The sequence below is a fragment of the Nicotiana attenuata genome, unplaced genomic scaffold (genome assembly GCF_001879085.1).
Source record: "Nicotiana attenuata strain UT unplaced genomic scaffold, NIATTr2, whole genome shotgun sequence".
Lineage (NCBI taxonomy): Eukaryota > Viridiplantae > Streptophyta > Magnoliopsida > Solanales > Solanaceae > Nicotiana > Nicotiana attenuata.
The window spans coordinates 202,019-220,459 of NW_017671157.1; the positions used below are offsets into that span (position 1 = coordinate 202,019).

Here is an 18,441-nt window from a genome sequence, read left to right on the forward strand (position 1 = left end):
TTCCGATCTAAATATTTTTTTAATTGTTTGAACATATTTTATTTAAATTTTGTAGTAGTATTTTCATTGTCATTTTATTTCTTTACGTAAAATTTCTTTTGTTTTTAGTTTTAAGATAAAATTTAATTTTTAATTTTCATTAACGAAATTATCAATATTAGAAATTTATTTTGTAATTTGAAATTTATTTTTATTAATTTTTTATTTGTTATAAATAAGCCTTCAATTTCATGGTATTATCCATAGTTTGAGTATTCTCGTCATAACTTTAAGAAATTTTTAATATCAAATTAAAATAGTCTTTCCCTTTCATTTTTAATAGTAAATTATTAATGATTTTCTTTAATTTTTCTATTTCTTTAATCTAATATGTAGTTTTATTACATTTTATGTGCCTTTTCATCAAGAAAATGTGATTTTCTGATCATATTTAAAAAAAATCTCATCTCAAATTCAAATAATTTTTTCTATTTTTTAAATTAGATCGCATTTTCAAAAAATTATGTTATGCATTCAAATTTAAATTAACCGTACTTAATTCAGATATTAATCATAAAAAATATTTTCTTTGTTGTTTGAACATGCAATATCTAAATTTATAGTAATATTTGCGTATAAAATATCTATTTGCCGGATTTATCAATATCAATATGACTTTATTATTTTTATTGTTAAAATATTTTTATTGATTATTTAATTTTTTCTTACCCTATAAATAATTTGTATATTTTATGTAAGATCTTATTTTGCTACCTGATATTTTTATATTTTAAAGACAATATATCTTTAAAATCTTAAGTAAATGTTAGTTTTATTTTATATTTTAACTTACTCCAAAGTATAAATAGTCATAGGTTATTCAATTTACATCTTTCTATATTTTTTATTTTTATTTATATTATAGTTTTAATTAATTATTTTACCTCCATATTTCTAGATAATATAGAAGAAAGTCTAGGAGTGGGTCTCTCTCTCTCTCTCTTTATATATATATATATATATATATATATATATATATATTAGATTTGTCTAAGATCTATTTAGATTATGTATAAGATTCATTCAACTACTTTCATTAATTATATTTCCATTTATAATTTCTAATTATTAATGTTGTCTTAAAATTTCCAAGTGACTTCATTTTAGCTTACCACTTGGCTTAACCACAATGCATACTACTCTCCTTTTAATATAATATAGATATCTCTCTTGAGATTCTCACCTAACTACGTATCCTCACAAAAAACGTATGCTCCTTTTTATTTTTCTAAATGTTTCCTTTTCTTTCTCTTCTAGTTGTATACACAAATATATGATTATAGTATATTTGATATACCATTACTATATGTAAAGAAATATATTGCGTATATTTCTAATAAATATAATATATATTAATATACTCAAATACACAAATTATATACCAGTATGTTAATATCTTATTGATCTATGGTACATTAATTATTATATATTTAGTATCGGTCATATATTTTTAACATATATGCAGTATACTATATACATATACTTAATTTTTAAAGCTTTCCTAGTAAGTCTATATAAATAATAAGTATATTTTTACATATATACAGTATACTATATACATGTGGTGCTCGAATTGATTAGTTGGTATATTAACCATTATTTATTAGAGTACATAAAACATAATAAAATAAGTCAATTAAGTTTTTGATTTGTAGTAGTTTATTTGATATTCTGTATGACCAAATATTATATTTTTCTTTACCCTACCAAAAAGTAAGAGACATTATGTTGCCGTTTTTTTTTACAAGAGTAGTCTCAATGGAATAAAATCATAGATCTAATTTTGTTGGAAAAAAATAGGATTAGTTACCTCCTATAGCAAAGGTTGATACCTTATTTATTTTAAATAAATACCCTTTTAAAAAATTATATTCCATAACTACCTTTTGATTTTTATAGCCAAATATCTATTTATGGTCACCTCCTGCCCTTAAGCCATAAAATAAGCTTTGTATTATTTTTCTCTCTCATATCCCCTCAAATTTCTCCTATCCCCTACCTCATATCTATTCTCCCTCTCTCTCTACTTCCCGATGTCTTCTCCTCCGCCGGACGCTGGAGTAATTGCCACCGTCACCATTTCGACCGTGACCGTTATTCATTGATACCGCCGCCCTCAGCCTCCCAATCTCATTCTCTGACGCAACATATCGGATCAACAAAAACCTCCGTTATTTTGTCGGCAATTACATGCTAATCGTCGGCAACCGGAGGCAATGGTGACGGCGAGCAAGGATTGGATACTGATGTTGCTTCAACGAGACGACATTAGGGTTGTTCTTGAACAAAGACGACGGAGTTGGGAGCTGAGCAACTTGAATTTTCTGTTAATAGATTTCAACGTATTTCAATGTATCTCGTTGTATTTCATTGTATTCATTGTCTTTTTTTTCATGGTATTTCAATGTATCTCGCTGTATTTTATGTATTTCATTGTATTCATTGTCTTTTTTTTTATTGTATCTCAATGTATCCCGCTATATTCTATGTATTTCATTATATTCACTGTCTCGCTATATTCCACGAATGTATTCATATATTTTTTTTTTAATTAATATAATTTATGTATTCAAATGTATTATATAATTTCTCTGAAGATTGCTATGTTTTTGGGGTGTTTTTTGGTTGAGAATCTTTTTATAACTGGAAATACAAAATTTGTGTGTTATAATTGAGTTTGTTGAGTTTGTTGAGTTATATTAGGAGTCTATTATGTTAATTGATTTACTTTCCGTTTAAAAATAGTGTAATCCCCTGTTTTACGCCGTGAATACAGTCGAATACAATAATTTGTTCAGCTGTAATCCCATGTTTCACGCCATGAATACAGTCGAATACACTCGAATACAAAAATCTGTCTAGTTGTAATCCCTTGTTTCACGCCTAGAAATGCTACAGTATTCATGAATACAGTAGCTTAAATACATCGAATACACTCTAAAAAATCTGAAAACAGAGCTATAGGAAGTAATATAGTAAATGGTAGCTACAACTAGCTAATAACCAATAAAACATAGTGGTTTCTGAAAGCTTCTCAAAAAAAATACTCCTATCCCAAGATAGAGAAGGAATCTGAAAGAATAAATATACCAAAATGGAGTACTAGCATTGCCAAGGAAGGATGCTTGTGATAATAATCTACATTTAATAGAATGGAGGATTTTTAGGGATAACTAAATATGGTTCATAGACAATTTCCTAAATTACGAGGAACGAACCACCTTTGAAAGATATCTTCTTTATTTATGGTTATGTTGTAGAATATGTTGTTTATTTAATAGTTGTAGATTATGGAATATTTTATGATTTCATATGTAATTATGAAAATTTCCTCCAGCCAGCCCAAAAGTCCAGTAAGATTAACGTAAAAATATTTTGCATAATTCGCTTTAAGCTAAGGTTCTATCGAAAACAGTCTCTCTGCCTGCAAAGGTAGGGGTAAGGCTACGTATACAATACCCTTCACATACCTTACTTATGGGATTATACTGGGTATCATGTTATTGATTTGCATAATTCAATCAGATTTACGTCAAGATTTTTAATTTTTTAAAAAAAAAATAATACATAGAGGGGTAGAGGAAGGGGAATGAGGGAGGGAATTACAAGGTGAGGACCAACAAGGTGAAAGTTCAAGTAGCCAACCAACTTGAGGTACTAAGATACCCCATCAAGATTTTGTATCAAGTTTTAACGCATGATCAACGAAAAGTCTCAGTATTTCCAGCAACAAGACTGACTAAAGAGCAAAGAGAAGTATTAGATTCACCAATATAGAAATGGAGAAGGTCCAAGAACAATGACTTCAGATAATATATCACAGTTCATCACTCCTTAATTATATAACCAAAACAATAGTTAGTCCTAACTGGCCATTTTGTAGAACGAAAATTAACTTTTCTTGTACAACAATCTGAATGCTACTCTAAATCGTTTAAACAACACCCCATTGAAGTAGTACAAACTATAGTAGTCAGTTTCCTAGGTCGAATCCATGTTTATGTTCTCAGAACAAGTGATTGCAGGTATGATCTTGCTGTGGAAGCTGCAGAAAGAGAGGCTTCATCGGGATTCTCTTTAGCAGCAGCAACTGCTGCAATATAAGCTTCTCTTGCCTTCTCCATTTTCTGCAAATCTCTTTCATTCAACTGATCCTGTACGAAATGAAATTGAGAAATTGAGAATAAAATCCACAACAAAGCTCGAAGTATAATTGCACTTGTCAGAAAGTTGAGACCTTGTATTTTAAACTAAATCTATCAAATGGAGTTGACTGTCTGACCTCCATCTAGTGATCTTTTTTCAATGGTAAAAGCACCCCATTGCAGAGATAGGGCGGCGGGCAAAAGACAGTAGATATAACAATCTTATATTTTTTTGTAACTAATACTGCATTCTGTCTTAGAGATTGATATCATTTCAAAAATGTTAACTTACTATTTCAACATTTTGATCCCATGAATAAGGGATGGCATCGCACTCTTCAGCCGAAGCCCTGGGATCATTTTCTGTCAACGCATGTACAAACTGCATGAATGATGAAATTTCTCCTTGCAATGAGTCCAGATCTTCTTGGAGTCTCTCCGCTTCCTTGCTGGAAGTCATTGCTTCCCATTCTAGCTTCTCTACAGCTGCTTTCTTGTCAGCTAACTTAACCTATAGAGAGAGAAGGAAAACTTTTTAAAGAAGGTGACTTCAGGTTAGTGGAGTTACCCTGCCGATTGCTGAGTTCGGAAACTACACTGAAATTTGAGCAGAAAGCTATTGTGAGCTTGTTTAACAGGTCAAATGGAAGAACCTTGAGGGAGATCTAGTAGTAAGAGTTACTCCTCAAAGTGCAGCAATGTGAAGGAGTAACATCTATTAGATAGGCACCAAGACATCAGTTTTTGACAGGAGTAACAAAAGGTCACTCATTCATTCAAACAGCAACAAAAAATTACTACTATTGTATAACTACTCCCTATTTAACTCCATCATCTACTCTCTCTAACACTGGTCTCAAGCAGACAGCTGAGTCATTTAGCTCCCGTTTGGCCATAGAATTCGGGAGATTTTTTCATATTTTATTTTCAAATATCTGTTTGATTATAGATTTTAACCATGTTTTGGCAGATGTTGAAAACAAAATCTTCAAATCCCAAAAACATCTCTTAATTAGTTTTTGAAGTTTTCTACTCACAAAACTTCAAATTCTTTTAAAGTAAAATGCATGTTGAAATACACTTTCAACTTTCAAAAACCATTTTTCATCTCAACTATAAAAACTCATTTTTTCAAGTTCCAACCAAATCTATGTCCAAACGCTAGCTTAGTTAAGAGAGTACTGACAGACTGTGAACTCTAAAACCATAGCAATATATATTTGTAGAAAAAATTGCATCTTTTCCTTTATCTTTCCCTTCTATGGGGTTGGAGGGATATTAATCTAGCATTAATCCTTTTTACCTGTGCATCAGAGAGTTGCACTTGAGTCGTTTTGACTAAAAAGTCCTTCTCCGAAATATCCTTTTTCATTTCGTCAAGTTCAGCATTAGTAGCCGTTATTTCATTCTTCAAGATTTCTGCTTCCTTCAAGAGTTCATCTTTCTCCAATAATTTCTTTTGCAGATCCTCCACTTTCTCCCTCAAAGTCATCAATTCCTCTCTATCCTTTTCTGTTAGTGATGATCTTGAGGAAGGCGTTGAAAAGTTCTCCGCACATTCATCCTGGCTACTGCTAACATTCTTATTTTGGTCCCTATGCTTCTTTGTTGCAGTTGATTGACCTGCATTTCTTCCTTTTGCTTCAGACGTCTGCAACAACCAAACCATTTGTCAACATCTATTTTGACAACATCTATTTTAAGCTAAACCAAACCATAATTCATTTACATACCGCAAATAAGTAAGGAAAACAAACTTTCTTTGTATGGAAAACCTTAAAAAGTAGAATGTCCCAAGGATCAAAAACTGCAAAATAAACAGCTAATTCAAGAGCAACATCTCTGCATATTTCATGCCTGATGTTTTCAGGCAATCATCATGCTTATCGAAGTTCATTTCAGTGTGCTCCAACTCACTGAGTAATGCCACTTGCAATGGCTGGAAGTACTCAAACTGTCAAACATTTCTCTGGTCTGCTGCCTCAAACTGAAGCAACTTATAGTTGAATAACAGAACCAAGTATAGAAGAGCAGAATGAGAGTGAAATATTTCACGTCTTCACTGTCTTAAGTGGGAGAGTGGGGAACCAAGTTTAGATGTGTAGAAATAATATTAGAGCAGGCATTAAGTTATCAAGTGCCTAAAACTAGTAGCCAGGCCAAAAGTCAGAAAACAAATGTTTACACAAGCAAAAACTGGGTAGGTTTCATGTTAGATTAAGAAGCTTATTGGGATTAAACCAAATAGCACCCAAGCCAAAAGTTCGAAGCTAATCCTAAAAGATGTCTGGTAACATAAGACACTTATACAAACATACTGGGGATAGAATTTGCAGCACTCATCCTATAATGTATTATACATCCTTTTCCTTTTTGATAATGGTATTCCTGAGTGTTATCAAAGTCGAAAAGCTCTAAAAAGCATTGTAGGTCCATTAGGGCTTTAAGCGCAAAGTGCACTTAAAGTGTGGGCTTTTGTCAAAAAAAGTTGCAACTATGGGAAAAGATAAAATATATGTAATTCAAGAATAAAGTAATAAATTCATTTATAATTTTTTCCTTTACAGCTACCACATTTATTTTCTGATCATATTTGTTGTTTGGTGCCACTTGATTCCCCATAAAACTCATGGGAAATGAGGTACATGTCTTAGTGCCTTGCCTTGCACTGAAGTGCAACTTAAGCGAGGCGAAGCGCCCTCCTTGAACTTTTCTGAGCTTAAGCGCGCTTTAAATGAGCCTTTGACAACACTGGACTATTACTATATATGAATCCTGAAATACGATGCATGCTTCCAAGAATTAAATACTATGTTTTGGTTCGTGGCAATAAGTACAGATTCTTATGACAAATCCACATCCTAAGAGTTTAAGCAGACTTCTGCTTATAAATTTCAGGTTTCCAATTACAGTCAAGAGTGAGCCAAAAAATAGTTAACCTGAACAAATAAATAGAAAACAGCATAAAACATTTCTTCCCTCAGCTCAACAACAAAGATAACAGTTTGAGCAGCAACAACAACAACAATAACAACAGCTATACAACAACAACTACTACCCCTCAATGCCAAACTAGTTGGAGTATGCTACATGAATCATCAATATCCATTCTGCTACATTTGGACCATTTTATTCGAAATGTGTGCACAATTGAAAAAAAGGGCAACGCAGTGCACTAAGGTCCCGTTATGCGCGGGGTCCAGGGACCACAAGGGTCTATTATACACAGCCTTACCCTGCATTTCTGCAAGAGGCTGTTTCCATGGCTCGAACCCATGACCTTCTGTTCACGTGGAAACAACTTTACCAGTTACGCCAAGGCTCCCCATCATGTGCAGAATTGAAAATTAAACACAAAACTTAGTCATTCTAGCTAATATGATTAAACACGTATACCCCAAAAGACATTATCATTTCCATATCCCACACTAAAGAAGAGGCATAGTGAGGAAACAAACCTTCTTGTAAAGTGATTCTCTTGAAGGCATTTTGGTATAGGTCATTGATCCCCTTCTAGTAAATGAAGATTTTTCCTTCCGATCCTATAATATTCAAAGGAGAAACTTTCAAATTTTACAACGCTCCCACTGAATAAAAAGCTCAAATCTCCTAATAAGGAGATTGACTGGCATTTATTTCCACGGCAAGTATTAAAACAAGAATTCACTCAATTAATAAACTACTCATTTCCCAACACAAAACTAAATCGGGGTCCGTCCACTATCAAATTCCAGAAATCACCCTAGAGTACTGAAAGGAGAAAAGGGGGTAAATTTTGGAGAGAAAAATTCCAAAAAATAACCCAAAATACCAAACTGCAGGGAAAACAAGATTAAGTAAATTTTGGAATTAAAATTCAGAAAAATAACAACCCCCCCCCCCCCCCAAAAAAAAAAAAAGACCCAAAGTAACCAAACTGAAAAAAATGATTTACTTACAATGAGGGACTGAACAAGAGGGACGATCTGGACGAGGTCATTAAAGAGCAAGGGATCAACATTAGAGGAGGAGAGAGAAGAATCGGTGCGAGAGATTTCATTTTCATGGGAAAGCCAACAACTTGGATCTGTTCCTCCATTGTCAAATGCAGCGCCGTTGTTGTCCTGCAAATCGAACAACTGCTGCTGCTGCTGCGGCTTGTACATTGTTGGAATGAGTTACAAAAGTTGACAGTAGCTGTTACTTACTGTAATAGGGATATGACAATTTTGGGAAAGTAGAGTTCAAATGCCGTTGATTTTGCTCAGACTTTAAACTTCAAAATTATTCTGTTACGAAAATTGTCGCTATTGCTATTTTAAGTGATTAATACTACTGTTTATTTGTTATGACTATAATATTTAATTTGGTGAATGTCCACGTAGTTAAGTAAATACATGAATTAATTATGTACTAGTTCATAATAATATATGTATTGTTAATAAGTTAAAGGGTTGTTTGGTTCGAAAAAGTTAAGCAGGAATTAAGAATATAGATTATTAATGTTTGATTTGTTATGTGGTGATTACTAATGCGGAATTCCTATGCAGTTATTAGTACCAAAAGAATTATTTTATTGGGTAATTAATAATAAAAAGATTATTGGTATACAAGAATTACTTGCTTAATGGCTACTTTTTTTTTTGAATAATCTAATCCTTACATGGCTAATACACACATTACTATTCCGCATTCTACCGCACAAAATAAATCATGAGGTTCTCATAACTTATCTGAATATTATAAACTCTCTTTGTTATAGTTAATGTGAACCCACTACTATTTAGGAAGTCAAATGAGATTTTTTTAGATCATATTATTTACAAAATATTACTTTTATGTAATTTCTAAATATGTACTTCTATTTCAAAAAAATTAAAATTTTCATATCCGAATTCACATTAAAAATTAGTTAGGTTGGGTCTCATATTCCAAGAAGTTCTAAATTAAACAAATAAGAAGTATAGAAAGATAAAAAATTGCAACCGAACGATGCCTTTCAGTTAATAAGGAGATAAATTCACCTTATTCAAGCAACCAAACAAACTATTGATTATGCTGAATTCAATGAGAATACTTCTTCAATTCAGGCAACCAAACGGGTACTGGGTGTTTTGTAGAGATCGGCAATTTTTAATGGTATTTCTATCAAATGCTTTCATTCATTTATTTTTAATCGCATTAAATAATATATAGATCCTAGAATAAGTTATTCAAGTATTAGGCTTAATACCATCAATTAATACTGCACTATTATGCACATTATGGGTCATGTTTGCATTAAATAGTATAATTGGCTGAAAAAATAAAACAAAACAACCTTCTATTTTTTTTTGGGAATGACATCCTACTTACAAGTTACTCCCTCCGGTCCAAAATAAGTAATTTTTTGGCATTTTTCTTGTGGTCCAAAATAAGTAATTTTTCCAAATTTCAAGAATGAATTAATTATTTTTTTCCTACATTGTCCTTGAAGTAAATGGTGTTGGAATATGTGTTAGGAATATTTATGTGATATAGTAAAGGTTAATATGGTCAATTCCATTGCTAATTAATGCTAAAAGGTAAATTTCTTAATTTGTGTAAAAACATCCAAAAAATCACTTATTTTGGACCGGAGGGAGTACAACAACACATAATCTTACATTTTTATATGTTCTTATTTTGACCATTTCCCTCGCTTAACGTTAAATACTACTCCTCCGTTCCACCCCTTTTTGACTTGTTTAGGACCATAAATTCAAAAGTCTTTCATTACGTTTTTAAAGACATTTGCATTGATGGGGTTCCTTCCGACAAAGAATGTTCTTTGCATCATACATTACCTACTTAACTGTGAACTAGCCATATATTCGAGTTCCATTAGAAACATTAAAAAAATAGCACCTCTGAAAATACAATGATTTAATTCAAGTAATTAAATTCTAATCATAGAAAGGATTTTGGCCTTCACAGAACCTTTGGGTAAGCAATTTACCAGAGAATAAAATTTAGAACATTATATTGTTACAGAAAGGTTCAAAATTAGAAAATTATATAAACGTCAATGCTCAAATACTTGAAGATTATTTGTTCGACTATGCTAAAAACCTAAGAAACAATGACTAGCATAGCTGCAACATGATTCAAATAGACCCGAATATATCCAACAATGACTAGAGTATACGCAAGACGTACTAATATATTTATCACTTTGCGTTACTCGGGTACCATTGGATAGTATCTCGGATACCTGCTACCTGTCAATTAACCGTAATTTCTTTAGTCTGAAAGGAAATATATTACTACTTACTAATGATGCAATGAAACACCATATACAATTGCTGTATTGCAGGCAACTGTAACGTCAATGAAGAGTCAGACCGCAAAATGTAAGTCTTTCCAAAACTGATACTTAAATTAAAAGTGAGAACTTAGAAGTATTCCAGAAATTTTAAATATTAATCAAAACAAGGAGCAAAACAGATGGCCTTGTCAGGTTCAGGTACACCTCTTTTGACGAGAAAACATAGTAACAACATAAAGAGAAGCAACATAGAACTTCTGATTGTTGTTCTTCAGTATAGCCACCCATTTCAATCAAAACTTAAGAGAGTAACAGAATTCCTGTCACAAACAGTAGCAGATGATCAACAGAGGAGCCAAAAATAAAATGATATGTAACATGGAATTTAGTACTCCAAAACTAAAAAAATGAACAGTTTATAATTTACTTACATATTTTGTTGAAAGCAACAATATCGCAGCTCTGAACGTACTCACTGATAGGTTCAACCGTAAAATAATTCTCAACGAGATCATCCACAGAGACCAAGTCATCCACAATGGTAAGCATGATTTGCAGCTTCTTAATACCATATCCAACAGGAACAAGTTTAGCTGCAAATAAAAATTGTGATTGTCATTAAACCCCAACGATTTAAGAGCTTTTCAAGACAACCTCCAAAATAATATTCAGGTTAGATCAACAATATCCAAGAAAGGAAAGCTAAAAGATACTGGATGATGAAAAAGCAATTCTAACTTCCAGTAAAAATAAAAATTCAACTCAATAGAACAAAGAACAGAAGCTCACATGCTCCATAAGTCAATCCTTCCATCTGAACACTTCGAACAGCTTCTTCAAGCTTCTTCATGTCGGTCTCATCATCCCATGGCTTGACATCCAATAGAACTGAGGACTTGCCAGCTGAAATCGAATGAGAGCAAAAGGTCAGTTCAAAATTTCAGCAAGTTTTTCCACTTTAGTAGCAATGGTAAGGGTAATCAATAAGCAAGAAACAGCACATACTTTTCAATGTCCTTCAAATAAAAACAGTGTCATCTTATATTGAAAATATTAGACGGGAGAAAACTTACATTCTTTCTTCTTCCCTGAAGCCTTAACTGCTGCAGCACGTTCTTCAGCAGCCTTCTTTTCCTCTTCAGTTTCCTCACCAAATAGGTCAACGTCATCATCATCGTCTTCTTCAGCAGCTGAGGCCTAGAAGCAAATTAATCCAAGAGAAAAACAAAAAAAAAGAAGATTATTTACACTTGTAATAGTCAAATCACAGTTACACATGACATCCCTATACTAGAAGCTATAGAGGGATTGATAATGACAAAAAGAACATGCACACAGTAATGCAATCCAGACAGCAAGAAGAAAGAAATTGCAACATAAACTAAATACCAATTCAGAACAGATTGGAAGAATTTTCACACCTTAGTGTCAGCAGCAGGAGGAGTTGCCACTGCCTCTTCAGTGATTGGTGCAGATCCCTCTACAGTGACACCGGCACCTTCGCCAGATACACCACTGCAGAAATATGATTTTCAGTCGCATTGTGTTCAACAAGGACGGATAATTAAATAATTTGCAACCAATCACTAGTCCAAAAAAATTCCAAAGATATATCCAAAAAAATTCCAAAGATACATTCAACATATAACATGAAAACACTAATTTATTAAGCTCTTCAACTTACGAGATTCTCAAAAGTGCATCGATGTGCTTATACCACCTAGATGCATTCACATATTCAGCTGATGGGGCTTTTGCTAGATATGAATATACAGTGATATCATCCTTAGAGGCTTGGTACCTGAGACATGGATTTAACAAAAAACATCAGCATTCGATATAAAACACCGTCAAAAAGGACATCTCAGCAGTGAATGTCACACGTGTAACTCACCCGGAGATGTAACTGCGGGTCAAGAGGTACTCATCAAGCTTTTTGAGACCGGAATCAGAGTTGAGATTGTGGAATGCAACAGCCATTGCTTGATGATGATGCAAGTCTTTCTGCAATTGTATAAGAATAAAAACATCAACCTCTTCAATAAATTGATATTTTTTTAGAATGTCCATAAAATAAATGGACTTAAGTTTTCATTAATTTACGAATTGTTTGATCCAAGTCCTATTAAATAGCTTGAGCAATTCTATATCTGCATTATTTAAAAATCAGGTTGAGGATCCACCATTATTACCAACGCATGTTTTCATCTTAACAACGAAAACAACATATTGTCATCATTTAAAAATTAAAAGGCCACCAAATAAAAGGTATAATCCAAGTAATATCTTCAGCTCAACCTATATACATATATATGGTTGGACAATTTTAAGGAATTTATATTTATAACAGAATCCTTAATATGACTCGAAATTTACAAATACATGCTCAAAATGGCCACGAAATCAGAAAACTAATCGAAAACAATGTGAAAAAGTGAGATGAAGAGGGAAAGCGAGAGAAAACTCACCACGATCTGGCGATGACAGAAGACTGAAGAGAGAAACGAAGAAGCTGAAGCCGCTACACTGTGAGAAAAAGGGGCTTGTATGTTAGGGTTCTCAAGATTTTATAGTGGGGTTTGATTTGGAGCTCAAACAGTTGTAGGCTATTTATTTCGGCCCGTTAATAAGAACTTGGGCTACAATGTAGCCCGTAGGTTTCAAGCTTCATGGCCCAATACATAAGCCCACACTTTTGCGATAGGATTGTTACACAAATAGTCAGCCAAATTCAATGTTTACTTTTTCTACTCGGTATATATATATATATTATATATTAATTATACATACATTATACATAATTGATACATCTTTCGGCTATTTTTAGTCTAAGAGATTAGGTGAGCGGCTATTTAGGTTAATTCTTCAATAATAAGGGCTTTTAACAAATCTGGTTGGTCGACTAAAAATAATTAAGTCGCTAGCTAAATATATATACACTATATTAAAAGTACGAACGCCCTTAATGAAATATCGTTCGCCTTTTTTACCCCTTAAAATATATTTTATACTAGACAAAATTGTCATTTAAGTTATTTTTCTAATATTTAGGAGTATGGAATTAGCTAAACTTTTAATTATTACGTAAATTTTTCTTTATTCGAACTGTATAGAAAATCTTAACATTAAATTAGAACTTTTCCAGCATTTGTTCTCCTTAACATGTTGGACAATATTTTAGTTGTGTGTTCTTCATTTTTGCTTTTTCTTTTTGTGTCCTTAATAACTAAAATATTCTATTAAATAAATAATTTTATATTTGATAAATTTTTTAACAATCAATTTACGAATAATTTTCACTTGACCAATTGAATCTAGGCACCAACGCTAATTCTATCTTCTCATACAGAAAAAGCACTAACTCATCAACATAAATAATTGAAAATTTGAAGGCATTGTCATATATGAGAGAATTAAGAGAGGAATTCTAATCAATCTATTTCGAGAAGATAGTGAAATAAACTATTTAAAGAGATAAAATAAAAAATTTATCCATTATTTAGTATTACTATTATAAAAGTGAAAAAACTTAAAATAATCAGTTAATAGATCCAAATGTCCATTTGAACGATCATTTTATTCTTCAATCAAACATTATTCCGAACATATTTTTGTACTAAAAAATTATTTTACATTATAATAAGTACTACTGTTAAATATAATTATTATTTTTTGCATCATATCTGAAAAAACTACGGTCAATAATTAAAATAAATAACTAAAAAAATATTTAAAAATATAAGAAAAGAGAGATAGAGAGTGAAAGGTAGTTGGTAAGAGTCAACATCACTAATCATTCTATAAATACAATTCAAAAATAAAATGTAAGACTAACTTTTTAACCTTTTGAAAGTAGAATTCTTATTTTATAAAATTATAATAGCGGTTAAATATTTAAAACTAAGAATGAGCTAATATTAAAAAATAGTATAAAAAATTATTAGCTGTTTTCATGAAAGTTGAGAGCAAATATAACTCTTTGAATTAACTAATTAGTAAAACATTAATTAATTTATTAAATTCACCGTACATGTAAAATTACTTTTTAAGTTGACAATTAATTATTTAAATTTATTTTCATAAGAAGACCACTAGTAGTGAAAGAAATTGACTATAGTATAGTATTTAGATTCAAATTACCAAAAATAAAACTTTAAGCAATAAGGATGAAATCACAAACAATATTCTTAATTAAATGAGTTGTCATTAATTAAACCTTTTTTCCCAACAAATTACATCTTCCTATATTTCTTATATATTAAGTTACTATTATAAAATATTAACTCAACATTAGTCATTTACTGATTTTGCGTCATACTAATCAATTTTTTCTATGAACTATACATGGTCAACCTATTCATTCTCAAATCTCTAAAAGAGAATGTTCTGCCTTCTCTCTTGCCAATAGAGAGAGAAAGTTCTGGTGCAAATACCAACGAAAAACCAAATCTGAGCAAATCTATCACCAAAAAGATGACAGGCGAGATATCCATGACGGACACGGAGCAATCATCAACGTTGGCAACTGAGGAAGCAGATCTGCTCCAACGCAGTACACAAAAGCCAAAAATATAAGGGAGCAAAGTAGGCCCCCCAAGGTAAGCTTCAAAGACAGAGTACTTGAAAATCAACTATTTGATCATATAGATTTCGACTGTGATATGTTTAATAACCTATCTCTTGAAGATGAGAACGATAACCCCACAAATCACCCAAACTTTATACCAATCTCCTCAACTGAAAAATAAAGACTTTACAACCTTGGACCAAAGCCCTAATCATCAAACTATTAGGTAGAAGAATGGATTATAATCTTCTTCACGCCAAAATACAAAAAATATGGAACACCTCTGACCCACTAATAGCCTGTTTGGCCAAGCTTCTTTTTGGCCAAAAGTGCTTTTTTTTTGCCAAAAGCACTTTTGGCCAAAAATTGAGGTGTTTGACCAAGCTTTTGGAAGGAAAAAAAGTATTTTTGAGGAGAAGCAGAAGCTGTTTTGGAGAAGTAGAAAAAAGTAGCTTCTCTCCAAAAGCACTTTTTTGAGAAGCACTTTTGAGAAAAATACACTTAGAAGCAATTTTTTAAAGCTTGGCCAAACACTAATTGCTGCTCAGAAGTGCTTTTCAAACTAATTAGCCAAACACAAACTGCTTCTCACCAAAAGTACTTTTGAGAAAAACACTTTTGAAAAAAAGCACTTCTCAAAATAAGCTGATTTTTGCAGCTTGGCCAAACGGGCTATAAATCTTATAGACCTTGGTAATTATTTTTATCTTATAAGATTTTCTTTGGAGAACCTATACACCACTGTCCTGAATAATGGGCCACGGTTTATTGGTTCACAGTTCCTCTCCATCAGGAAATGAACACCGAAATTTAATCCCAACAATGTCCAGATTACCTTTTCTACGATATGGGTCCGCCTTCAAGAATTCCCTATAGAATATTATGACACACATATACTCCAAAAAATTGGAAACAAAGTTGGTACAGTTGTAAAAATCAACAGTTGTACGGCACACACAATACGAGGAATGTATACAGGACTATACATCTTAGCACCACTGGGCAAGCCTTTACCTAGAAATGTTATGATCGGCGAACACCTATAAAAAATACACTATGAGGATACAAACCCCCTGTGCATATTGTGCGGGTGCTTGGGCCACAGCCAAGATCTGATTTTTATTAGTCCAAAGACAATAACCCTTTGGTGCTAAAAAGATACCTTTATTTAATTTGTGCTCCAGCTTAAACTTCCCCACTATCAATGCCCACAACGAAGAGCTATCCAACAGACAGAACAGTCAACCTCACAAGCACAACCATCCCAAGACCAGTGAAAAACAGTCACTTATACAAACAAGAGGTACGCTACTAATAAAGCTTCAAAACTAGATGTAGATGGAAAATAAAGAGACGAAGGGAAAAATGAAAATTCCAAAGCCATTGAGCAACGAAAAGGAAAAGAAAAAGAAATTGAAAAAGGAAAGAAAAAGAAAATAAAAAAATAGAAATCAGAATAGAGGAAAAATAGAAGAAAAAGGGGGAGGGATAGAGGCAATGATTACATCAGAAAATGATGTTACTAGACATAGCAACTTTACGTTGAAAACACAAAAAAAGACCTCCTTTGAGTCCAAGGAAAAAATTAATGACTCTCCAGACAAAAAAGGGACATTACAAATCCCTAAAATAACAAGTTAGCTATCTTGAACGACCATGTGTGGGAACTTCAAAACAAAATCCCAAAAAATAATTCTAACAAATCTGAAACAACAGCAAAAATATCGGCTACACACTCTCTCTTCCAGTTTACCTCAACTGCAATTATAGAACCAACGAAACATAAAAATTCTAAGACAAAATGCATAAATAGAAAAACACCTACAACTACAAAAACTAGCTTTCCACGGCCCCCACCAAAATTACCCCAAACGAACAACCACTGAAACCCCAACCGTCAAACTGCCCCCATCCCTGTCCAATATCACTCCCATCACATTTAATGGACTGACCACTACCCTTCCTCCTACCCATAAACCTATTCATAACACTCATACCTCTTCTATCACCCCTATCTCAACCCATACGACCCAACATCAGACCCCCATAATTACCTCTCTAAAGGAAGGCCCACCAGAAATGTCTCACACTCTCACTCAACCATCTCAATCGCCACCAAATAACAACACAGCAAAAAATGCCAAGGCAGTACCACAACTATCACCGGAACCACCTCTACTACCAATGCCACTAGAACCACCACTATGGACGCCATCACAGGGAAGAAGAAGACTGCCAACCCAACCCCAACTACAAATAACCAACTACTTTTTCAAACAACAATCATCCCCGTCCCTACTGTCATTAGTCAACAACTCTACTTCAACCAGATAAGCAACTACATGTGTGGCCCCATGAACCAGTAGCGGGCTACACCACGCCAAATTCAGTAGGGCAACAACACCAATTACTCACATGCAAACCAGTACCTGGCGACCTCCACCCAACAACAGGCGGCCCTGATACTGGAAAAAACCCAAAAGCTAATCCAGATGATACAACAAGGCCTCTATGCCAACGATCAAGCAACAACAGCGCTACAATCACTCTAGACACAAGAGATAGCAGCCTTGGACCTTGTCCAACAGATAGGCAAACACAACGAGCACCAGCAACAAGAACTCCCACCACCTACACAGAAATAGGAGGAGGATGCATCCCCACAAACCAACTGGTTGCTCTTGTCGCCAGAACAAGCCCTGCCGGAGAACCTGGATATCGAGGCTACCCTAACACCACTAGAGCCATCATCTCTTTTGAACATGGAAGAGGCAGTGGCTATGATACTCGAGCCAAAACAACTGGCGCCAAACATCCTCGATCAATTTCTCAGGAACATCACACTGTAGGAATTACTGTTCGCGACCCTCAATGAAAACAAAGAAAAAAGGTGCGTCATCACTGTTCCAACAAATGTCCTGAGGATAGCAAGAACAAGCCCTGCCAGAGAACCTGGATATCGAGGCTACCATAACATCACTAGAGCCATCATCTACTTTGAACATGGAGGAGGCAGTGGCTATGATACTCAAGCCAAAACAACTAGCGCCAAACATCCTTGATCAAATTCTTCGGAACATCACACTGCATGAATTACTGTCCGTGACCCTTAACGAAAACAAAGAAAAAGGTGTTTCATCACTATTCCAACAAATGTCCTGGGGATAGCAATAAACATCTGCACCTATCCACTCTCAATCCTTCACAAATATGTTACCCTGAACTTTCAACACTGAAAGTGGAGGACATTCTAATGGACCACCCATCTGCGTATGTCACTAGCTCCGGGAGGGAGTTCGAGGATCGTCAACAAGCACCAGATGAAGATACTCCTTTAGAACTGCAGAGGGTGCAACAACCTAGAGTTCAGGCGGAGCTTCAAGGATCTCGTAGAATGGAACAAGCCCTCCATCATATGCCTTGCA

General features: G+C 33.5%; 2 protein-coding genes across 3 annotated transcripts; both read right to left on the reverse strand.

Moving 5' to 3' along the window:
- Positions 1-3,819: 3,819 nt before the first annotated feature.
- On the reverse strand, positions 3,820-8,459 carry LOC109206320 (kinesin-related protein 4-like). The gene is made up of 5 exons (XM_019369140.1): positions 8,123-8,459; positions 7,643-7,726; positions 5,488-5,835; positions 4,477-4,695; positions 3,820-4,193 (listed from the first exon to the last, which is right to left on the reverse strand). Exons 1-5 carry the CDS (start codon positions 8,327-8,329, stop codon positions 4,038-4,040), a joined length of 1,014 nt encoding a protein of 337 aa, XP_019224685.1. The 5' UTR covers positions 8,330-8,459; the 3' UTR covers positions 3,820-4,037.
- A 2,076-nt stretch (positions 8,460-10,535) lies between these two features.
- Positions 10,536-13,023, reverse strand: LOC109206321 (elongation factor 1-delta 1-like). Of its 2 annotated transcripts, XM_019369142.1 has the most exons (8): positions 12,918-13,023; positions 12,344-12,453; positions 12,134-12,250; positions 11,871-11,964; positions 11,523-11,646; positions 11,239-11,352; positions 10,881-11,042; positions 10,536-10,769 (listed from the first exon to the last, which is right to left on the reverse strand). In XM_019369142.1, coding segments are annotated over exons 2-8 (699 nt in total). In that variant the 5' UTR covers positions 12,430-12,453; positions 12,918-13,023; the 3' UTR covers positions 10,536-10,767. The 2 variants fall into 2 exon arrangements, with proteins under 2 accessions (XP_019224687.1, XP_019224686.1); XM_019369141.1 differs by lacking the exon at positions 10,536-10,769 and having other exon boundaries at positions 10,873-11,042.
- Between the last annotated feature and the right edge of the window lie 5,418 nt (positions 13,024-18,441).